The sequence below is a fragment of the Theobroma umbraticum genome, unplaced genomic scaffold (genome assembly GCF_002168275.2).
Source record: "Theobroma umbraticum cultivar Fairchild unplaced genomic scaffold, ASM216827v3 scaffold_44.0, whole genome shotgun sequence".
Taxonomy (NCBI): Eukaryota; Viridiplantae; Streptophyta; class Magnoliopsida; order Malvales; family Malvaceae; genus Theobroma; species Theobroma umbraticum.
Genome location: NW_018397255.1, coordinates 4,813,174 through 4,837,796, shown reverse-complemented (window position 1 = coordinate 4,837,796; position 24,623 = coordinate 4,813,174). Strand labels below are relative to the sequence as shown.

The following is a 24,623-nucleotide window of genomic DNA, read 5'->3' as shown; positions in this document are numbered from 1 at the left end:
TATAACTTTTACCATATAATTAATCACAAGATTCACAATATAAACTACTTGACTGTTTTTTAAGATTATCAGCTTAATTTGCTTAAAAGGCAGCATAAAACATACATTTCTCATTTTAAGATGTCAACAGAAGCTGTTTCCATGCTCTTTTAGTTGCTTAAACCTTAGCCCCTTAATGTATTTGATCAATAGCAGAGCTGACTTCATTGCAGATACGCAAAGCAATTTCTAAACAATTAGCATCTCTCTTACTCAAGATATTGAGTTTGTCTACACAAACATGAGCAGTAGTGACCATTTCTTTAGCAGTAGAGTCTTCACGAAAGATGGGCTCACCCACACATGCAAACAAATGTATGGCTGTAGAGCAAGAGATTCCATTAAATAAGAGGTGTAATAATTGATGTTTCCTACCAACTTAAAAGCAAAAGATAGACAAAGGGCCTTGATGGCTGCATAAAGGACACAGTCATTCCTACCACTGAGTCCCACTACAGATTGTGTGCAAACTAAAGGTAGTATGCACTCATCAGCCACATCATTGGGAGCCAAAAAAGAACACTCAGACATCAATAATACCCCCTTTCAAATTTCAATACATTCTTGCTTTATTCACAAGGTTTGCACTCAGATTAAAACAAAATGCTCATCGGCAGAGATTTTTATGAGCGAAAACCAGAAGACTATTCCATCAGTTAATACTGCGTTGGAGATTTTAAAAGTACATTATATTTATAGTGAAGGTTCATACTTGAGATGGAACTGCTGGGCTAACTTAGTTGCTTTTCAAGAAACTAAAATGACTGGGGAGAATTTGAGAAAATGCTGGAAAGAAACAAAGCATAGGGTGCAAATTTTGATCAATCCATGTATTTATATGTCAACAAATTTTCATAAAATTTAACTTTAGGTTAAACCATCAATATAAAAGCTGATCTAGCAAAGTAGAGATCAGGCACCTTCTATTTTTATGTCCATGTAAGAAATGCATGAAGTGAAGTCCAACTGTGGTGCTTTCAATATTATTTTTAATAATTTTTACATCATTTTTAAAGTAATTTCGTATCACTAAATTCATGGCAAAAGGTAAGCCATTTATTTCTCTCCATCTCTGCTTGTCTGGTAAACTTTGCACTCTTAAATTAAAGCATGTTTTTGATTCAGTAAAATCTCTTCTTAATCCATATGAACTAAGGCACATACCAAAGAGTTCTCCATGTACAATAAATTAATTGATCTCTGCAAGTAGCCCTACAAAATCTTTACCCCTTCCAAATCACAGACCAAATATTAATGTTCAACCTCCTTTTTCTGGAAAGCGTTAACTGATTTCAGTCTAAATGAAGTGGTAGAAGAAACTTTTTTCTTTGTTGCAAAAGTACAAAATAACTTAATAATAGATTGTCAAAGAAAACACCGACAAAAACCTCCCTTGCAAGGGATGTGTACACAATGAAAGCCTCAATTACAACATGTCTGATGCATTTCCAGAAAATTGGAGGAAATAGAAGGATAAATTATTGAGGATATCAATCACTACCGGTAGCCATCAGGAACTCACCCTCACAAACCAAGTCACCTCCAACATATGCTTTCCCTTCCATCTTTGCTATTCCAAACCGCTTCTGCAGCTTGATGAGTGTCATCCTCATCACCAAAGTATCTCCTGCAATGACTGGTTTCCTAAACCTCACTTTGTCAATTCCAGCAAAAAAGAAATTCTCCCGAGAACCTCCCACTTCAGGTTGCAGCATAACCAAGCCTCCAACTTGTGCCATTGCCTGGACCAATCAAATACTTCTGTTAGAACCTCCTAACAGTAAAGATGTGGTTTACAGGAAATTAATCATCTAAATACCAAATTATTTTCAGAAACTCATTTTTGTTGGCACCTCTTGCAGCTAGAGATGACAATGTTCTGGTGGCCAAGGCCTTGGGTGCATCCTCACGGTAGCATCAACTGGCCTACCAAAACATGAGATGGAAATAGAGAGGAAAGAAAACCAAGAAGAAAGGAGTTCAAGGGCTACTGAATCAAAGATGATGGATGCTACTAGAGCATTCATTTCTTTTCTAGTCTATTGGACTGAAAACCCCATCCCATTTTCCAATTGGATCATGCAATCCCAAACGAAGATCCTTCACAATCTAATTCACAAAGTCAAGCAATCCATCAATTTAACTTTTTCTATTTATTTTATTCTATGCCTAGACTACAGTTAGAGGTGGCCACACCAACATCATCCCCGTCAGCATGGTGGTTCCATACTTCAATTTGTTTCTCTAGTTGCCATTGTTTTTTTCCTTTCATATACACATGTTATTCAGAATAAGGAGTTCTATAGCGTAAAGTTTAGCCTAACCACCTATCAGATGACTAGATATAAATAAGTACCAGGGGTGGCAAAGGTGGCTTGGAGGCTTTGACAATGATCAAAACTTAGAATCACAAATATAGAACAGCAAAATTTACATGAAAAACAGACGAATGAAAGAAGATATCCAGTAGCTTTCAGAGATCATACCAAAATACATAATCAAGCCAATTTAATGTTATTTTGGAAATAAAAATTCTTGAACTGTATAAACCTCCTGAAATGAGGAGATACTAGAATGCCATAACTAATCTGGAATTAAATTGATGTAGAAAAAAGGCAATCAGAAAGTAATGAAAAACATAAATCTTAATTCCTTCACATTTCAAGTCAAAGGAGAAGCCATCAAGCACAGCTGGAACAGAACACTGCAATGAAGGGGCTACTACTCAGACATGTCACAACTTGGTCAGACAGACTCCAATTGCAGGTGCCAAAAACTTAAGTATAATATTTGCTTGTTCACCCAATTGAATATTCGAGTTGTTTTACAACAGAAACACTAATTACAATGTCTAGCTAAAATATCAAATATAAAAACTGCCAGCAGAATAATCTATCATAGAATAGAAAAAATATGGCAACTTAGTCTATCTTGGAATATTTATGCAAAGACAGCACAAAAAATACGGTGTTTATGGAGATAGAACCACTGTAGGAGATCAAAGCTGTCAGTGAAAAATGATACATAGAAGCTAGTGTAGCGAGAAGTTCACATGAAGAAGCATGACAGAAACGGAAGATCCAAACAGCATAAAATCTTGCCACAGCTTACTTAAAATATGGAAGAAAGAGCTCAACCAAGCTTAGTTTTCAACAAAAATTGTATGGATTAAACAACAAATGAATCAAAATATATTAACAGGACACTTGTGCTAACAAACTTTACACAAATTCATGTCAACTGCCAATAGCAGCTCAGATGAAATAGACTTTGCAGCTGATTCGATAACATATAAATGTAATCAAGCCCATGGTTCATTGAGTTTATTTAAATACAGAGCGGATAACGTGTGGATCCTTAACAATGTTGAAAGCATGTGTAAGGAAGCAATTAAGTAGGAAAAAACTCTGAAACCAACAAATAAAGGATGACTGATAATTTGAATTATGAGATGCTGCACTACAGATGAAAGAGAAAACTAGCCAAACTAGCCATGAACATGAGATTGTATCTCATACAGTAGTCAGATCAAACTTTCAATTTTAGGAGGAATAAGAAAACAGAGATCAGGTAGAGTGTCGAAAACAAATGGAAAGGGGGATATAAGAAGGATTGTAGCAAAATCCTGGAGAGGGAAAATGTGATTCAGAATCATATTTAGAACCTAGGATCAGGTCTTATAGGCAATAACCAGTGTTGTGAAGGCATGTACCAGGCGTTAATGTCCCATGCTAATCAAGTAAGGTGCCTCACACCCCTTTCCACATTGGTCAAGAACATGCCTTTGGTGCTAGGCATACTTTTTTGTTTTAATAAGGAAAGGCACATAAAAGCACACATGATTAAAGTATCCTTTTGGTTCCTTTATTTCTAAATTTCTTTTGTTAGTTATACTTTTAATAGTCAAAGTAGGGCAAAACCAACCGTCTTAGAAGAATTAAAAAATGGGCCATGAAGCATGCACAACTTTTTCTTGAAAAATTGAAGTGAAGGAAACATTGAATTATTATATATAACACATACAATTTTCTGTTGCTTGTATGCATCTATTGTTTTCTAGAAGGCAGGAACTTTATTTTGTATCTTGTGCCTTAGAAGAACGAAGGGTTTTAGCACCTAGAATGTGCCTTGTGCCTTTGGCAACAGTTCTTTAGTAACTATTTGGAGCGAATCAAGATAACCAGAAAAAAATAAAAATAACTGTGGCACTAAAGTACAGACCCAAAAAACAAACTAACTAGTAGTAGACACCTATGGCCGTCATGCCCACAGGTACCAACACCATTTTAATCATAGTCATATTGATTTCAATAAATTAATATATGGAAAACTCATCTATCAAGCACCTAATTTCCAGGGGAAAAATAGCATCTTCAAGGTCAAAACATTCAACATTCAGTATGCAGAACTAGGCATCCAGTAACTAATGAAAAAGAAATGTGATGAAAAAGATATATTAAAAGAAAGGGAGAGGAAAAAAAATGCACATTCCCAAAAAATTCTATCATAGAGAAGATGCCAGATTGCATTGTCTAATTCCTTGGCAATTATATAAGCCTTGGGGACAGATATAAAGGTGTTGGAAACAGAACCTTAACTGCTCACAGAAGAATAATATTATATGGTAAATTGACAGCCTCATTGTTTCTTTACCAGAATACAATCTAAAATGACTACCAGGAGATCATTCTATGATGTTCGTTTTTCTTTCATATACAACATTCTCTCTACCTTTTCTTTTAGATCTCTCTTTCCTGCTATTTGTTCCATAAACTTTGTCACTTCATGTAAAAGCTACGCAGCAGCTGTATCATTAAGCAGAATGGTAAAATGTATCTCAACTGAGCTAAGCCTTAATTCTATACTAGTTGGGTTTAGCTACATGAACTGCTGAACAAAGTCAAAACATTACAAATATATCAAACTTTAATTTTACATGCTAAGAAGAAGTTTCTCTAATTCAAATATCTGCTCATTCCACAATCAATGTGAAATTCTGCAAGATATCTAGTTTAACCTCCAGCTTAGACTCACGGCGATATTTCTTATTCCCTTTCCCACATATTACAACTGGTCCATCTCAACAACTATGGTTTGGCTATGCGAAGGACGCTTTCTATTTCTCATAACCTAGGCAATGACAAAGCAGGACCAGCCCTATACCTCCTTTAATTGAAAACCAAAAAGTTAACAAATAAAGCTACACAATCTCATACATTTTGATATAGTTCTACATTCGACATTTTAGATAAGAAACTATGCATGCAATAAAACATCCAGAAAATCAAAATTAACAAAATTTGAGTGATAGACAAAGTACCTCAACCATGAGAACACCAGGCATTATAGGCCTCTCAGGGAAGTGGCCAGGAAAAAAATTATCATTTATAGTCACATTCTTTATAGCAACAGCTGATACCCCTGGATTATATTCTATTACTCTATCCACTAACAAAAAGGGAAACCTGTATCCCAAAAAAAAACAAGAAACCAATAAAAATATAACAGAAACAAGCAAAAAGAGATGGTAAATCAAAACTAGAGTCTTTAATTTACCTGTGTGGTAATATCTCTCTTATCTGATTGATGTCCATCACAGTAGGAAAAGCTGGGTACCCTGAAACAATCAAGAAGAAAAACAGAACAACCCATATTTTATTAGAACATAAAATTTTTTGAAGAAAAAAAAAGTAAGATGGGAAGAAAACAAAAAGATTACTCGTTTCAATTGGGGCGTCATTGTCGGTGCTGTTGGGTGCATTTGAAGAGCAACGAAGGGCTGAGTTGGACCGGTGGGTGAGCTTTAGGGAGACTGAACGAGATCCGGGAAATGAAAGCGATGGGGAAGGAAGAGGTTGGGAGAGCCTTCTGGGTTGACTCAGTGAGCCGGGAGTGAAAGACAAGAGCGAGTTGGAGGTAACAGCCATTGTTTGAGAGAGATACAAGGGCGGAGACTTCGAAGTGTTTTGTGTTGGATGGAGCGAGAGAAATGGAGAATAGTTGTGCCCATTGTTTGTATTTATGGTTAGTCACCTGCCTATACCGTGGTAGTTCCTTTTTTTTTGTAATTATTATATTTAATTTTCAATTTTCAATTTTATTTGTTACAATGCAAAGGAAGAAAAAGAATGATTTAACGAATTATTATTATGATATAAATTGATTATAGAAAAAGAATTATGCAAATTGGAAAAAAAAATTCAATAAATTGCAATATAAAGGATCAAAAAAAATATATTCATATGTGAGTTTGGCATGGATGAAAGCCTCATTGATAGTTCTTGACAAAAAAAAGTCTCATCGAAAGTAATAATAACGTAAAAATGTTAAAAGATAATTAACACTAATATTGAGCTACACTATTTAAAAATATTTTTGACAAGGTATAAATCCTATAAAACTTCATATTTTATACTCTTTTATTTAATTAAATCTCTCATATTTTAATACATTTAAATAAATTTTTAAATTTTTATTTTAAATTAAATAAATTCAAATGTAACCCTCATTACATTCAATGTCGACTTTTTTTTCACTTACATGGCATATGATTTAAGTAATTAATCACATGACCAAACTAAAATCCAAAACCACCGATTGTGCATTTTTTATTTTCAATCACTGGTCATCAAATGACATCGAAATAGCAAAAAAAAAAAACAAATCATTTTTTGATTTCTCTCCTTGTCTTCTTTTCTTTCAACGGAATAAATTTTCTAAAATTACATCCTTTTTCTCTAAAGTTAAAAAAAATTAAAAATCTAAAATTCTTTACATCTACATGATTTTTGAGATTTTAAAAAAATGATTTTCAGAAAACCATTTTAATTAAAGGAAAAAGGAGAAAGGGAGAAATCTAGTTTTTCTCTTTGTGAATTTTATATCCGTCAACAATTTGATTTTGTCATCGATAGATCCTATGCCACGTGACAAAAAAATAATGATATTGAATATAATAGCAGTTATTTTAATTAAAAAATTTATTTAACTTAAAATAAAAATTTTACGGATTTGTTCATTTCAATAAAAATCTTATCAATAGTTCTTGACAAAAAAAATCTCATAGAAAGTAATAACAGGGCAGAAATGTAAAATTAGTACTAATATACAACTACTCGATCTAAAAATAGTTTTGATCAATATAGCACCATTTAATATTACGTGTTACATAGAAACTTAGCTTGCAAAAAGTAAACTCAACCAAAACAATAATAATTAAACTTTTCAGAACGGAATTAATTGGAAATCTTTTATAGTAAATTATTTTAATATTAAAAATTGATAACATATATAAATAATAAATGCCTTGATCTTTTAATTTTATTTTTATAAATTATTAAAAAATTTCAAACATCTAAAAATGATTCAAATCTCATTACAAATTCATATACGAAGCAACATGGTGAGTGGCTATATTTAGAATTCAAATTGACATGACATGCTTAAGAATCAAATCCCAAAATGATCTGATTTAAAATTATCATAAGCCCCAATCAATCCAACATAAAAAAAGTCGAAATTTGAATTAGTATCTAATCTAATAAAATCCCTCAAATTTAAACAGTTGATTTATTTAAAAATATACTTTTAAAAATATTTAAATTATATAATTAGTCTTTATACTATACAAAGAGTATAAAAATAATCTTTGTACAATAATTTATATGAACTGGATCCTTATATTTTATCAATTTGTTAATTTCAATCCTTAACTCTAATACTATTAAATTTGACTTAAATATATTGATGTAACTTTGTAACTAAGCTGGCATAACACTAATACAGATGATCTGGCATAATATTGACATGGCACAATATTAACATGGCTCATCTTTTGGGGAGAAATCTCAAATAGGTTTTCCCTTTTTTGAGTAATTCAAATAGAAATCTAAAACTCTTCCCCAAGTAACCCATACCAACAGAAAGGAAGCCCAAAAGATTTGCATTATGATTGTAAATGTGTTCTTGGCATTCATAGCAAATCTGAAAGGTATTCTTTTAATTGATTATCTTGCGTTCATGTATGAGATATATGTTTTTGAGGCTTCATATATATAAATTGACAAAATATAAAAATTTAATTCACACAAATTATTATATAAGAGCTAAATATATACTTTTTATAGAGTACATGGACTAATTGTATAATTTTACTTTTAAGAATTGATACTTTTATACGATTATAATTATAAGAAAAAATTTAATTAAAAATCAAATAACTTTCATATTTATATCAAGTTTCATTTATAAAAAAAAATTAATTAAACAAATTAATATAAAGTTGGATATAAATATTTTGAAACCTAATAAGTTTGTTTTTCAATACGTAGTAACTTAAAAAATTTTCCATTCTATGGTCGACACCAAATTAAACAGCATCATTATCATCGTAAAAAAAAAAAAACTGTTTTGGTGGTAAAATTTTTGTTCTAAAGTATTTTTATTTATTGATCACTCTGATATTTTTGGTTCGTAATAATCATCATCGTTCATACCAATGCGGCCACCTGTGTGATTTCGTCTCTCTCGTTGTTGCCTATTACCTAAAAGAATCATCAATATTTATTGAAGAGAATAAATCACGTTATTATTTTATTTTTCCATTATATAGTCTGCAAAAATTTTAATGTATGACAGCTTTGAGCTTTATAAGTTAATGTTTTATTTTAGTATATTTTTTTCTAGATTTTGTTAATTACAATATAGATCAAATATGGCTTGAATTTTTCAGATGCCTAATCTATTTTATTGATCATTTGAAAGAGATCTAATCAAATAATACATGTGCTATAGACTTTTCCTTTTTAACAGCTTTCAGTGGCAATTTGAGGTCTGTATTTTGTGCATGGAAAGAAGAGGGAACGCACGAAATAAGGCAGACAAATAAGAGAAAAGCTACGTAAGTCATCTTTCCTTCTCTTCTTGTGAAATTTTACACTGTTGAATAAATATACATCCAATGAGTTTGAGCTGTGTAGCCACACCAACCATTTGATTTGCACCTTCATTACTACCCCATGGAGTTCATCCTAAATTTCTAGCCGCCCACATGGAGCTCCTATTTGCAGACGCTTAAGCAAATGGCAATGTGATATTTGTCATTCCCTAATTACTGAGGACGGAACACATTAGTTGCCCCCACAGACGAGGAATTGAAATTTCTTTTTGTCTTGCTGGAACAATTGATCTCACTTTGTGAATTGTGATTATGTCTTCTTATTAACAATAAGTTGATAATCTTATTGAGACGGGGTTGATTTAATTGATAACATCTTCCGTTTTCAGTAAATGATATTAAATTTAAGTTTTATTTATGGTTTATGTTAGTATTATTTAATAAAAAAAATGGTTTTTAACATCATCTATACTGTCACATTTATTTGTTTTCTATTTAAATTTACAAAAAAAAAATCTTATGAAGTTAGATGATACATTAATATGCAGATACATGCATGATTAATTCCGTAGTCTTAAGGTCTGGGTTGCGATTATTGTAGATAAAGGGACCCTTTGTCTTCACATTTTCTTTGGGTTTTTAAAGTCCTGCTTCAAGCTAATTGGCCCAAGCTCTAAAGATGAGGTCTTAATCCAGCATTTATCTAGAAATTAGAATATTCTTCCCTAGCTTCCTTGTATGAAGTAACTTTGAAATATACAAAGTTATTTTCACATGAAGCACTCGAGGTGTGTGCTGCCTTTGGGCATCCCATCCAGCTAGGTAAAGCAATATAGAAAGCAACTTTGAAACCAACAATTTCACTCAAATTTTCACACTATATATCCTTCTTGCTCCATAGCAGAGCATATGTCAATGCACCTGTTTTGTTTTTCTTTGCTTCAGTGGAAAAGCTTAGGACTAATTCGGTGCATTGATCATCGTTACTTTTGGAATTTACGAATTTGTCTTTTCATTAGACAAGAGGTGGGGATAAGATAAGCTAAGGATTGTGGTGCATTAACTCAAAGTAAAGTCGGTTCTAGAATTTGTGATTTACCTTTTCGCTGGATAAGAGATTGACTTTCTTTTGAATAAGCTAAGAATTTTGGTGAGTCAAATTGTCTTAGAGTTTGCGATTTTGTCTTTTAATTAGAAAAGAGTTTTTTTTTAAATAAATTAAAGATTTTGATGAGTCAAGTCAATTTAAAATTAGTGATCTTATTTTCTCATTATACAAAAGGTTGGAATAAGCCAAAGACTTTCGTGCGTTGACCCAATAAAGTGAATTTTAGATGGTGGATTACGCTTCTGTCTGTGAGCTTGGTAGGGATGTCTTTCTTGCATCCAGAGTGTCTTGGGCTCCCTGGGTCGGCACTGTCTGCTCCATCGGTCTTTTTCCTCTCTGCTTAGACATGGATCAGCCTCGAATGGTCATGGAGGGGTATCTCCCTCGGTCGTTGGCTGAACGATCACGTGTGACAAGATCAGATCAAGGAGGCGTTGCTTGCTTTGGGAGCACTCTTGCTCTTCAGGATTTCCTCCAGAGGGTCATCAAATTCTTCTTCGAATCTGAGGATAAAGATTCTGGAAAGAGGATGTCAAGGAGGTTTTTCTTGCTTCTGTTTTTGCTTCGTGACTGCTGTTTTTTTTCCATGTTTCTCATTCTAGAATTTTGTCTAGGTTTTGTCTTGCTTTGGCAACTTCACTGTTGTTTGCCGCCAGCTTGTTTTGGGAGGAGTTGCTATTCGTTTTTTTTTAGTTTGCTCCATTCTTTTCTTAGAGATTTCAGTTTCAGCCTTAACTTTGAGTCCTGGGGCTGTTTTTGTTTGACGCTGCCAATTTCTTATTGTGCAGCCTGAACTCTTTAAGCTTGCTTCTATGCCAAAAGGAGTCTTTTACCAACAAAGTAGAAGACTCTCCATGACATTCTAGCTGCAATCTCAAATAAACACCAACTTTCAAAAACAAAAAACATAAAAGGTTGATTTTTTTTTTTTCAGAATAAACCAGGGATTTTAGTGAGTCAAATCATTTTAGAATTTCTGATTTTATCTTGAGATAAGACAGATTTTAATGCATTGTCACTGAGTCAAATTGTTACTGAATGTATGATTTTATCTTTTCGTTACACAAGAAGTTAAAGTACGAATGTACCATGTGCTTATTTATGATCTTCTATTGTTTACGTTGTTGTAATAATTCCTCATTTTTGTTACTAATTTGTAATCAATCATAGATAACAGTTTTAATGAAATAAAATGTAGCCCAGGCCTTGGACAGTTATCATCCCCTATAATAACTTGTTGGAGCAGCGGAGGAAACGATTTTTCATGCAATAAAAAAAGATTGTGTAAAGCCATTAGAATTTGGGAGAAATTGTGAGTTTCCAAAAAATTAAATGATTTAGTTGACACTGCACCGCGACAATAGATTGGATTTGCGAGGATTCTATATCAAAGTCGGCTTTATATTCCATAGATTTTGCTTCAAATATAGATTAGCATATAAGTGCAGGTTACATCTTAATTCACTATATAATACTGCAGAAAATGCAGTTTTCCTCCTCTTCCCATGCATCAACTTTCAGCCAATCTCGGCGTCATTTATTGTAATTTCAAAGCTTTATCAAGTTCTTTCTCACTTGAGGCCCCCGTTATGATTCAAAGCTTTATATAGTTGTTCTCGATCATCCACTTGAGGCTCCAGTGGTTTTGCGCACATTTGTAAGCCCAGTAGCCCCAACCACGACCATATACATCTAATTGAGCTCGCGCAAACCTCTGGTAATCTTCCTCTGATGCATCGTTTCTTGCAAATTCTGCAGTCCATTCCCCTGCAAAAAATTTTCCCCAGCATGCCAAATTACTCCTATTTCATGACAAGAAAATTTTGAATATTGAATAGGCAAACAATTTTTATACTGACCAACAAGAACCAAGGAGCCGTTAGCTGAGGTCAAGGTGCTGAGTTCAGAAGACCTTTCATGATAGATGAAATCAATATTCTGTTGCACAGTCATGCTGTTAAACTCTTTTGAAAAGAGGTTGTAGTAATGCACATCGATGACCACACGATCCAAGCTTCTAGCAAAGGAGAGGAACTCCTTTGAATCAGCGCCCAAACGATCCGATAAGATCACATAAGCATTTGTGTGCCTCCTTACAGCGTCATATCCAGCTTTATAATACTTTGTAAGGGCATCGAAAGTGACACCCGGTGCCACAGGCTCATTCATCAATTCAATTGCAGCCAAACTTGGTCTTCTGGTGTATCTGTTTAAACAGCAAGGACTGTATTAGCATTTGGAATACTGAACATTGTAGTCACCTGATCAAATATGAGGATAATTTATTGTCCAATTCAAGAAATAATAGAACATGGGAAGACATAAACTAGTCGATTAGTTGATTATATTTCTAACAAACAAGAGTGTTGCTTTCTTAACCTTGCTGCGAGAAACTCTATTACTGCAACAGTCTCATCGATGTTGGAATCTCCCCATTCCTGATAACCATCTCTTGCTCCGCTATGCTCATTTCCGTTCTGCGAGGCTTTGACTGCATGCAGATCAACAATTACCTTCATCCCATATTTCCTGCATTTATTTGTGCATGAAGTTAAAAGGAGTGTTTACATTAAAGATTAACAAGTTTTTTGATTCAGCAAAAATAGGTTCACAGCGCATTACGTTTGTTCTAGTTCTAGTGTTAACAACATGTATAAGCCTACATCTCATTCCTGTCCACATCATAAAAGATTTCTTGCAGATTTAATTCTTTGCTACATAACAACAGCATAGCTGAGCTACTTACTCCGCCCATGTGAACGCCCTGCCTAAGGCTTGCAAGGAGCCTCCAACAAAAGGCTTTGGTGGGTTTGGATCCTGTGCTATCCACCATCCTACTGGTATCCTCACAGAAGTCAGGCCATTTGCCGACATGAAATTGAAATCCTCCTCAGTGATGTAAGAATTCCAGTGATCCTGGGAAGTATAGAGTCATAGAGAGTCATTTCTGATATATGCCACCATATGGATGATACCATGCTAGCTTTCTTGTATGTTTTTATTCTATCCATGTTACTGAATAAGTGCTTTACCTGCATTACTTTGGGGGCTTTGTCTGGGCCATAACCATTTGTGATTTGAAATTCACCTTGTAAGCTTTTTACGATTTTCATTTTGAACACAGATGGATCATTATCGTCCCAACTAGAGCCTGCATAATGTGCAGTTACTAGCGTCTCCGATTGTGCCTAATTAAAATGTGAAAGCAAAATGGTTAATGCCTAGTTTTGATGATTATTCTCCAATTTGAGATGCTTGGATCTCAAATCACAGATTCTCAGCAATTGCAATTTACAAATCATAGTCAGTACAAGAAAAGTATACCTGGAGGAACAGCCCATTTGCTGCTTTTAGGCGAACTCGATTGAGATCAGCATCATTCCTTACAATCTCAAATGTCTGAGAATCGGTAGGTGTATTTGAAACAGCTTCTACACCTTGACTTCCCAATCCCACAAACTGCTTTTTAAACACTCTGAAATTAAAATATGACTCATTCACCCTCCACAACTGCATCAAAGAATTAGCAGAAATAATGAGCTTTCTGGCAATGAGTTTGCGTACAGCTTTGTAAATCATTATAAACATCAGCTGAAAGAACAAACCCTTAATGTTTCCCAACCAGAAGCTGAGGGACGGTTGGCTACTACTGCTGTTCCACCACCATTTTCAGAGGAAAGATACTTGTTTAGCTTTGTAGACAGAAATTGAACTTGAGTTCCATCCTACCAATATATTAAACATGAATATATAAGTGTGTAAATCAGTGAGTTATTTAATAACTAAATGACTGCAAACAATAAGCAATGGGAAGGAAAGCTATAACTAACCAAAAGATCCTTGTTAGTTATTCCATTAAAAAGAGAAGGTTTCATCCATCCTTCGGTGACAAGCCAGTTGCCAAGGTTTACAGCTTTCAGTGGCAATTTGAGGTCTGTATGTTGTGCATGGGATGAAGAGGGAACACATGAAATAAGGCAGAAAAATAGAACAAAAGCTACGTAAGTCATCTTTACTTCTCTTCTTGTGAAATTTTAGACAGTTGGGAACCTTAAATAAATAGACATCCAGAAGCATAAGGCAACATTCTTACAATGACTTTGACCTGTGTGGTCACACTGACGATTTGATCCACACCTTCGTTACTGCCCCATGGGGTACTTTCTAAATTTCTAACTGTCCACTCCACATGGGGCTCCTATGATTTTGCATATGCTTAAGATATTTGTCAATCAGTAATTAGCGGGGACCGAAGACCTTAGTTGCCCCACACGCCAGGGAATTGTTCTTTGTCTTTGCTGGAAAGCAGTGGACTTTGGTCCAATTGACCTATGGTCAAATTAGTCTCACTTGTGATTATATCCTCTTCTTAACAATAAGTGGATAATCTTATTGACGTGAGGTTGATATAATTGATAACATGTTTGATTTTGAGTAAATGATATTAAATTTGAGTTTTATCCATGATTTATGTTAGTGCTATTTAATGAAAGAAATAATTTTCAATATAATTAACACTTCGCTTAAAAATTAAAACAATCTATTTGTTTTTTATTTAAATTCACAAAAAAAAAAACTTGGGTTGAAGTTATATAAAAAATTTCTTTCATTTATTAATTTTTATTTCGATATAATTATTTGTTCATATTAGCTGGGGAGAAAAAGGCATGTTAAGATGGCTAGAAGTTAAGCACAAATATTCAATTTAAGTGCAGAAAGAAGTCTATCTTCACCTTAGACTTGAAAATAAGTTACCGAAAAATGATACATGCATGGTTTATTCCGGAGTCTCAAGCTTTTGGGTTGATTTCGTAACATTTTCTTTGGGTTTAAAGTCATGCCTCAAGATAATAGCCCCAGGTTCGAAGGATGAGGTCTTAATTCACCATTTATCTAGGAATTAGAATATATATATATATATATATATGCTTCCTTGAATGCAGTTTTAGCGGGAAGCTTAAATCCGAAAATTAGTCAGTTTAATTTTGAAGCTTAATAAATTAAGTTGTTCTCAATCGGATGAAGTAGATATTCGGTTTCACACCCATGGGCGGACCTATGTTCATATGTGACACCACTCAATAAAAAAAAAAATATTTATTTATTATATTATCTTTTTAAAAATTTTTATATTTAATAATATTATGTACTCATTAATTTTTTTGTAATTTTGTAGGTAAAGGAGTCAAAAGGTAAATTTTATTAAAAAATTTAGAAGTTAATTATATTTAAATATTTTTTAAAAATAATATTTATATATTATAAAAAGTATATTTATTAAAAAATTTATATATTAATATTTATATTTTACATGAAAAGATAAAAAAATTAATAATTTAAGATATTATTAAAAAAAGTCAAAACCTAAACAACCCTCTTTCTCTTCAAAAATTCAAGTCTCTTATGCTACTCTTTCATCAATTTAGTTGTTGTCAAACTTGGATTTTCAGTATATATATCTATATATATAAGAACAAGGATATCTATATATATAAGAACAAGGACTGTTTTACAATTCAAAAACTCGATCTACATTCTGCTGCAAGTAGTGTCCTAAACTGATTAAATTCAAACACAAAATTATAATTTTCTAAAAATTTAAAATTCCTATCATCCTATGTGCTTATCACTATACGTCATTAAAAAATTGTGTCCAAATATGAATAAAAGAAATATGCAAAGTAACTTTGAAACGACAGTTTCACTCACGTTTTCGCACTATATGTCCTTCTTGCTCCAGAGCAGAGCACATGTCAGTGCACTTATTTTGTTTTTCTTTGCTTTGGTCGAAAAGCTTAGGACATAAGTGCATTGATCACACAGTTAGTTTTAGAATCTGTGGCTTTGTCTTGTTAGACAAGAGGATGATTTTTTTTTTCTTTTAAAGGGTATGCCAAAGACTTTGGTGAGTGAAATCTATGATTTTGTTTTTTCTTTAAATAAGAGGTTGGGATAAGTCAAGAATGCATTGAATCAGAGTAAAATGGTTTTAGAATTTGTGATTTTATCTTCTCATTAGATAAGAGGTTGATTTGTTTTTATTTAGATTAAGCCAAGGACTTCGGTGAGTGAAGTCTATGATTTTGTCTTTCCATTAAACAAGAGGATGGGACAAGTCAAGGACACATTGACTCAAAGTAAAATCGCTTTAGATTGTCATTTTATCTTCTCATTAGACAAGAGGTTGATTTGTTTTTTTTTTTAAAAAAAAAAATAATCCAAGGACTTTAGTGAGTCAAATCTTTTAAAATTTGTGATTTTGTCTTCCCATTAGATTAAGAATAAGCTAAGGACTTTTGTGAGTGAAGTCTATGATTTTGTCTTTTCATTAATGTGATTTTGTCTTTCATTAGACAAGAGATTGAGATAAGTCAATGACGCATTGACTCAGAGTAAATTCATTTTAGAATTTGTGATATATTTTTTGTTTGAAAAGTGGATTTTTTTGATAGAGCAAGAGCTAGTATGCCATAAAGAGTCTTGAATCTTGATGATAAAAGACTCTTGTTAGCATTAGAAGACTTCCTTTTGCGAAAAGGAGCACTACAATTGCATCAAACGTCTGCTCAAAAAGCAATCAGCAGCTAAATCAGAAGAGTTCGTCTCTAAAAGACACATCAAGGCAAGAGGTCGGGATAAGACAAAGATTTTAAAGCATTATCACAGAGTCAAGTCCTTATGAAATTTATGATTTTATCTTCTCATTAGATAAGAGGTTTAGATAAGAGATTAAAGTAAGAATATATCATATGCATATTTCATGATTCCTCCTTTGTGTCACTAAATTGTAATCAATCATAAATAAACAGTTTTAATGAAATAAAAGTGTAGCCCAGGCCTTGGACAGTTATGATCTCCTATGGTAACTTGTTGGAGCAGCAGAGGAAACGATGTTTCATGCACTCAAAAGATTTTTTTAAAGCCACTAGAATTTGTAAGCTTCTAAGTGGGTGATTTCTCATGCCCTTCTCGTTGAGAGCGACTCTGTTACAGCAGTCAATTGGTTCAATTGTCCTTCCGCTGCTCCTTGGAGATTGCGAAAGCATGTACTTCAGATTATTCATTTGAAGAAAGGTTAGAAAGATTTGGAAATTCGTCATACCATTAGATCGGCAAATACCATTGTGGATAATCTTGCCAAAGCAGGTGTTTGCAGAGAAAATGATTCGCTGTTGTTTCATAGTTGATTAGGTTTCTAGCCTCTGATATTCTGGCTGTGTTTGCTGCTATGGAGGTTCTGGTTTACGGAAGGGATTGATTTGTGAGATCGTCGAGGTGGTTTGATTGCTAGTTTTATTCTTGGAAATTTAATGATTTAGTTGATAGTGCACCGCAACAATATATAGATTGGATTGAGGATCGAGGAGGTTTAAGATATGGTGAAAGATGAGAAGCACTGCGACAATAGAGGGTGTGGAGGAATGGTTATTCCACAGTCAAGTTTTCTGTTGTAAATGTTTTCCAGTATTTAATCAGCAGCCAGAGCCCAAGTGGATGGCATATGGCAGTATGGCAATGGCATCTTTCATTATTATGCTGGGTATCTTCCTGTATTAAACGATATCTAGTTCATTAGCATTTGAATTCTGTATCAAACTAGACTTAATATTCCATATATTTTGCGCCAAAAATAGATTAGCATATACTGTAAATGCCAAACGTTGCATCTCAATTCACTATTTAAAATAGCTGAAACTGCAGTTTCCTCGGTTTCCCTTGTATCAACTTTTAGCAAATCTCGGCGTCATTTATTGTAATTTCAAAGCCTTACCAAGTTCTTTCTCACTTTAGGCCCCATTATGATTTCAAAGCTTTATATAGTTGTTCTCGATCATCCATCTGAGGCTCCAGTGGTTTTGCTCACATTTGTAAGCCCAGTAGCCCCAACCAAAAGTTGCACGACCGTATACATCTAGTTGAGCTTGAGCAAATCTCTGGTAATCTTCCTTTGATGCATCGTTTCTTGCAAATTCTGCAGTCCATTCCCCTGCAAAAAATTTTCCCCAGCATTCCAAATTACTCCTATTTCATGACAAGAAAATTTTGAATATTGCGTTGGCAAACAATTTTTCTGACTTACCAACAAAAACCAAGGGGCCGTTAGCTGAGGTCAGAGTGCTGAGATCGGAAGATCTTTGATTATTGATGAAATCAATGTTCTGTTGCACATTCATGTTGTTAAACCCTTCTGAAAAGAGGTTGTAGAAATGCACATCGATGACTACACGATCCAAGCTGCTAGCAAAGGAGAGGAGCTCCTTTGAATCAACAGGTCCCAAACGATTTGATAAGATCACATAAGCATTTGTGTGCTTCCTTACAGCGTCATGTCCAGCTTTATAATACTTTGTAAGGGCATCGAAAGTGACACCCGGTGCCACAGGCTCATTCATCAATTCAATTGCAGCCAAACTTGGTCTTCCGGTATATCTGTTTAAACAGCAAGGACTGTATTAGTATTTGGAATACTGAACATTCAGATGCAAGTAGTCTCCTGAGTAAACTTGAGGATAATTTATTGTCCATTTCAAGAAATAATAGAACATGGCAAGACATAAACTGGTCGATTAGTTAATTATATTTCTAATACAGAAGAGTGTTGCATTCTTAACCTTGCTGCAAGAAACTCTATTACTGCAACAGTCTCCTCGATGTTGGAATCTCCCCATTCCTGATAACCATCTCTTGCTCCGCTATGCTCATTTCCATTCTGCGAGGCTTTGAGTGCATGTAGATCAACAATTACCTTCATCCCATATTTCCTGCATTTATTTGTACATGAAGTTAAATGATTGTTTACATTAAAGATTGACAAGTTTTTTGATTCAGCAAAAATAGGTTCATAGTGCATTAGGTTTGTTCTAATCCTAGTGTTAACATGTATAAGCCTATATCTCATTCTTGTCCACATCATAAAAGATTTATTGCAGAATTAATTCTGTGCTACATAACAACAGCATGGCTGAGCTACTTACTCTGCCCATGTGAAAGCCCTGTCTAAGGCTTCTAAGGAGCCTCCAACAAAAGGCTTTGGTGGGTTTGGATCCTGTGCTATCCACCATCCTACCGGTATCCTCACAGCAGTCAGACCATTTGCCGACATGAAATTGAAATCCTCCTCAGTGATGTAAGAATTCCAGTGATCCTAGGAAGCATAGAGTCCTTTCTAATATATACTACCGTATGTATGATACCCTGCTAGCTTTCTTGTTTGTGTTTGTTCTATCCATGTTACCGAGTAAGAGCCTTACCTGCATGACTTGGGGGGCTTTATCTGGGCCATAACCATTTGTGATTTGAAATTCACCATGTAAGTTGTTTACTACGATTGTCATTTTGAACACAGATGGATCATTATCGTCCCAACTAGAGCCTGCATAATCTGCAGTTACTAGTGTCTCCGTTTGTGCCTAATTAAAATGTGAAAGCAAAATAGTCAATGCCTTCAACTAACATTTGTTCCTCAAGACGGAAAATTATGGCATTGAAAGGACAGTCATCGTACAATTATTGATTCTTGACAGCTGTGAATTTATTTCACACGACTACAGAACGAATTCAATTTGAGTAATTATAAAAGTTATATGTGGAGCAACTACTGCAGAATACCATCAGAATTACTTCTCTAGAAGGTAATTGAACAGCGGTGAAGCATACTCCTGAATTGTAAATCTTCTTAACACAATTCTGATAACATGAGTTCATTAGAATACTTAAATAAAACATCAAAAGTTTAGGGGCTTAAGAAACCTTAAGAGGTAAGCAACTTCAAGAAAATTAGAAAATATGATATCATGTTAAATTTTATGACTAGTTTTGATGCTTATTCTCCAATTTGAGATGCTTGACATCCCAAATCATAGATTTATAGCAACTGCAAGTTTACTAATCACAGTCAGTACAAGAAAAGTACCTGGAGGAACAACCCATTTGCTGCTCTGAGGCGAACTCGGTTGAGATCACCATCATTCCTTACAATCTGAAACGTCTCAGAATCGGTAGGTGTATTTGAAACAGCTTCTATTCCTTGACTTCCCAATCCCACAAACTGCTTGTTAAACACTCTGAAATTAAAATATGTCTCGTTCACCCTCCACAACTGCATCAAAGAATTAGCAGAGGTGTATTAACAACTAATGATCTTTCTGGCGATTAGTTTGCATACAGCTATGCAAATCATGAAACCATCAGCTGAAAGAACAAACCCGGAAGGTTTCCCAACCAGAAGCTGAGGGACGGTTGGCTACTACTACTGTTCCACCACCATTTTCAGAGCACAGATACTTGTTTAGCTTTGTGGACAGAAATTGAACTTGAGTTCCATCCTACCAGTATATTAAACATTAATCAAGAGTGAAAATCAGTGACTTCTCCGACAATGAAATGACTGCAAACCCTTAAGTAAAAGAGAAGGAAAGCTATAAGTACCAAAAGATCTTTGTTATTTATTCCATCAAAACGAGAAGGTTTCATCGCATCTTCGGTGACAAGCCAGTTGCCAAGGTTTACAGCTTTCAGTGGCAATTTGAGGTCCGCATTTTGTGCATAGGAAGAAGAGGGAACACATGAAATAAGGCATAAAAATAAGAGAAAGGCTACGTAAGTCATCTTTACTTCTCTGCTTGTGAAATTTTAGGCACTTGTGAACATTGCATAAATACACATCCAGAAGCCCAAAAAGCAACCTCCTTACAATGATTTTGAGCGGTGTGTTCACACCGTCCATTTGATTTGCACCTTCATTACCGCACTATGGAAAAGTACTTTCTAATTTTCTAGTCGTCCACATGGGGCTTCTAAGTTTACCATTATAATTTTGGAGATGCTCGAGCAAAGGCAACGTGATACTTGTCAATTAGCAATTAGTGGAGACCCAAGACCTAGGTTGCCCCACCATACAAGGGAATCGACCTTTCTTTTTTCTTTGCTGGAAAGCAATGAACCTTTTCTTCCATTGACCGACGTCAATACGTTGATAATATTATTGACTTCGGGTGGATTTAATTGACAAAAGCGTCACTTTCCAATAAAATGGTATTGAATTCGAGTTTTATATATAAATTATGTTAGTATTATTTAATAAAATAAATAATTTTCAATAGAGATTCAAACAATGTATTTACTTTATATTTAAATTTATAAAAAAAAATAATAATATTTTGAAGTAAGATCAAGAGCAATTAATCATTCTATTTTGAGAGCCGTGGTCTCTTCAAAATTTTTAAAAATTTTGAGTTATTATATATATTTTTAATGGTTTTGGAAGTAAAATATTTATGGGGGTGTGACTCTCAAAAATTTTAACTTTATTTATTTATTATATATTTTAATATTTTTTAAAATAATTTTTTTATTTACTAATTAATATAAATAATAAAATAACATCACAAACTCTAATCAACTTTATCATAATTCTTAAATTTATTTATACTTTTTTCTCCTTCTCTTTCTTTTACTCTTTCTTTCTCTTTTATTTTTTTATTTTTGTTTTACTCTTTCTTATATAATCCATCATAAAACATACTTTATTCTTTAGAAGATATTTACGAGCTTGTGAGCTTGGACAAAGACCACTCACCACTACTATAAAAAATTAAGAGGATGTAAAGTTTTTTTTATTTTTTTATTTTTATTTATATTATTTAACTATTTATTTGAAATTTTACATATCATATTTAATTATTTTTATTTTATGCATTATATTTTATGAATCTAAAAAATATTGTTGAGTCCAACTTTTTTGTAAATCTTTCTTTTCTTATTTTTTTAATTTACATATTATATAAAATTATTATTTATTATGAATCTTTTGATTATTGTTTAAATGTAAAATATTAATTTTAAAAATTTTTAAACCTTTTTTTTTGACTTTCTAATAAAAGTTGGCTAGTTTGCCCCTGAGATGATATATTAATACAAGCTACTATAATAATTTTGGTCTAGTCATCAACTTTTATTTTGCCATAATTATTTGTTCATCAATTTTTTTTATTTGTGTTAAATTCCGAAAGAATTATTTGTCTATAAACTTTTTAATGAAGTCAAGTAAAACATGATTAAGTTGGAATTAGATTCTTTGAAAATGATGTGTGTGAGCATATGCATGCACTAAACACATTTCTGTTGAGAGTCCTCGCTTTTGGTGACGTATAGATCAAGACGTTTCTTAAAACAACAATTGACAAAACTAGTAACTTCACTTTTAATTAATTCACTCAATTATGGTGGAAAAAAAAAGGCTCATTAAGGTGGGTTAGTAGTTGAGCACAGCTACTTAATTTAAGTGAAGAAGGAATATGTTCTAATCAACTTATTATATAGGCCTATGAAAAGAATACTTTTCTTATTGGGCTGCTTAGGGCCTATGAGCCTACCTTGTTTCACTCTGAAAAGTGAAGCCCAGTACCTGTCCAAGTGCTCACATTGTTAAGCTGCCATCAAAGATCATTCATCCAAAATAATCAGCACAAAAAATCTTCAAGATTTTGCCTTCATCGAATATGTTGTTTTTCTTAAATTAAAAGTGAATTTATATTTAGCTACGAGGATAACGTATAATCTTTATATAATGTTAATAAACAAAGCCGAAAGTTTAAAACTACTTTAAAAAATACCCGGAACTTGAATTACACAATTAAATCTTTTTAATAAATACTGTTAGTTTTTTATAAGTTTAATCACAATGAAAAACAGCACGTGATTGAATAACAATAATATATAAAATTTATACACTAATTATGAGATAAAATTAACTCTTAAAAAAAAACAATTCATGTTATATTTGGCTTAATCGAACAAGTAAATAGATATGAGTGATTATCCCAGATACCATACGTACATCTTACAACACTGGCTGACGGGTTGATGTCATGGAACTTTTTCATTTTGAAAACTGAAAAAGAAGAGGAAGTTGTACTCGAATCATGAGATGAAATTAATAGTGGTAGTTGTACTTGGTAAACGATAATGGCGATGTAGTTGCAGAGAAAGACGAAACGTAACGGAAGCTTTGGATATGACATTTGTATACGCCAGATGGTAACAAGGCAAACAAAAGGGGTAAAAGAGAGCTTTTATCAAAACGTACCCAGACAGAGCTAAAGTGTAAACACAGCTTTGGGTCACGTCGAGGGGGTTGGGTCCTGACTCATAACTCATGAGTCATGACACACTCGATGGACCATGCAAACATTGACGCAAGCTCCTAGGATTGCCGTTTCAGGGGGAACCTAACCCCCCCTAATCGTGACCCTAAGTGAGACGAGTGAGCAGGGGTTGGTTCACCCCTTTCTGGCTATAACAAAAAAATACTAGGGCTAGATAGGGGCAGCTAAGTTCTATCAGCGTAAGACTGGAGAATTTTGATACTAGTCTAGCCGTCTAGGGTATTGGTTGTGGCGCATACGTAGGAATAGATATAGGGCATAGGGAATATGTAGTAGAATTTAATTTAGTGAAAGAATTAAAATAATTAAGATAAAAGTTTAAAAACCTTTGTTGAAAAGTAATCAAGATTGGCAAAACAATTATTCAAAAGCTTAAATTGATAGGAAAATTCAATTATTAATTAAATTTCTTTACGTGTAAGTTGAATTAATAATTTAATAAACTCGGTATCTAAACTTTAAGTGTATATGAGCATACATGTAAAATAATTATCAGACAATCTATGATCTATACCTACTGTCAAAGGTAATTCAAGTGGATTAATTGGCTGTCATTTGGCAACTTAGTAGTCAGTTGCTCGACATTTTTGGGAATTCATTAGGATGACATGTGACATTTGAGAAGAAGAAAATTAGAAAGGGTTTGGCTATTAGTGGATACGGGCTGTTTATTTATTTTGTACGAGTTTGTTGGTATACGAGTTTAGGTGTTTATGTGTTTTTGGCAGTTGGGGTTGAGCATCAATTATTTTTGTCAAAGAGAAAAGATTCATTTTTCAAAGAGTTTAGGTGTTTATGTGTTTATGTGTTTTTGGCTGTCAGACTTGCGGATACCCCAATTTATTTCTGGCATCCGCTGCAAAGCGCTCGGTCACGTTTTAATAGGAAAGGAGAGCTGATAATAAAGGATGCTGAGAAAGAAGAGGCAAAGGAATCGGCAGGGGCTGGGGCTTTTAGCGATGACAGGAGAGGAGAGGACTGGACAAGTCCAATGGCAACGACGCTAGGCTCCAAAACCCCTAGGCTCTACCAACGACAAAGCTGACGCTATAACTATTTTAACTTTTCATCGTTCACTTTAAGTTAAGGTTCACTTCAGTCGTCAGTTCAATCCTCAACACCCCTTGCAGCCTTGCCACTGTATCTTTGCAGGCAAACCAGTCATTTTGGATCATATTATTAAGACATGGTGAAACAGAAAGAGAAATTGTGCTCACAAATTGGGTCTGCTTCCTGGGTTCTTTTGAGTAAGGAATTTGATTCTGCATGCCCTCCCAAATCCTTTTGGATCATTGCTGGCATACTTCCCAAAAGAGCAATGCGGGTGATGACTGATAACTTCTATAGTAGTAACAAGAATGTGATTATGCATTGTGATTGACTCATCTGATAAAACACTTGGAAGATTGCAATT

The 24,623-nt window shown here is 33.7% G+C and overlaps 3 protein-coding genes across 3 annotated transcripts; all 3 read right to left on the bottom strand.

Moving 5' to 3' along the window:
• Positions 1 to 1,326: 1,326 nt before the first annotated feature.
• Positions 1,327 to 6,036, bottom strand: LOC110409522 (Thioesterase superfamily protein). The gene is made up of 4 exons (XM_021418883.1): positions 5,759 to 6,036; positions 5,596 to 5,656; positions 5,360 to 5,504; positions 1,327 to 1,781 (listed from the first exon to the last, which is right to left on the bottom strand). Exons 1-4 carry the CDS (start codon positions 5,964 to 5,966, stop codon positions 1,530 to 1,532), a joined length of 666 nt encoding a protein of 221 aa, XP_021274558.1. The 5' UTR covers positions 5,967 to 6,036; the 3' UTR covers positions 1,327 to 1,529.
• Positions 6,037 to 11,637: 5,601 nt separating this feature from the next.
• Positions 11,638 to 14,053, bottom strand: LOC110409868 (putative glucan 1,3-beta-glucosidase A). Its single transcript, XM_021419362.1, has 8 exons — positions 13,874 to 14,053; positions 13,649 to 13,768; positions 13,368 to 13,553; positions 13,076 to 13,231; positions 12,790 to 12,959; positions 12,423 to 12,572; positions 11,903 to 12,249; positions 11,638 to 11,810 (listed from the first exon to the last, which is right to left on the bottom strand). The coding sequence occupies exons 1-8, from the start codon at positions 14,051 to 14,053 to the stop codon at positions 11,638 to 11,640; spliced, it is 1,482 nt and encodes a 493-aa protein (XP_021275037.1).
• Positions 14,054 to 17,627: 3,574 nt separating this feature from the next.
• LOC110409294 (putative glucan 1,3-beta-glucosidase A) lies at positions 17,628 to 20,764 on the bottom strand. The gene is made up of 8 exons (XM_021418591.2): positions 20,472 to 20,764; positions 20,249 to 20,368; positions 19,957 to 20,142; positions 19,295 to 19,453; positions 19,019 to 19,188; positions 18,656 to 18,805; positions 18,124 to 18,473; positions 17,628 to 18,030 (listed from the first exon to the last, which is right to left on the bottom strand). The coding sequence occupies exons 1-8, from the start codon at positions 20,649 to 20,651 to the stop codon at positions 17,849 to 17,851; spliced, it is 1,497 nt and encodes a 498-aa protein (XP_021274266.1). The 5' UTR covers positions 20,652 to 20,764; the 3' UTR covers positions 17,628 to 17,848.
• Positions 20,765 to 24,623: the final 3,859 nt, after the last annotated feature.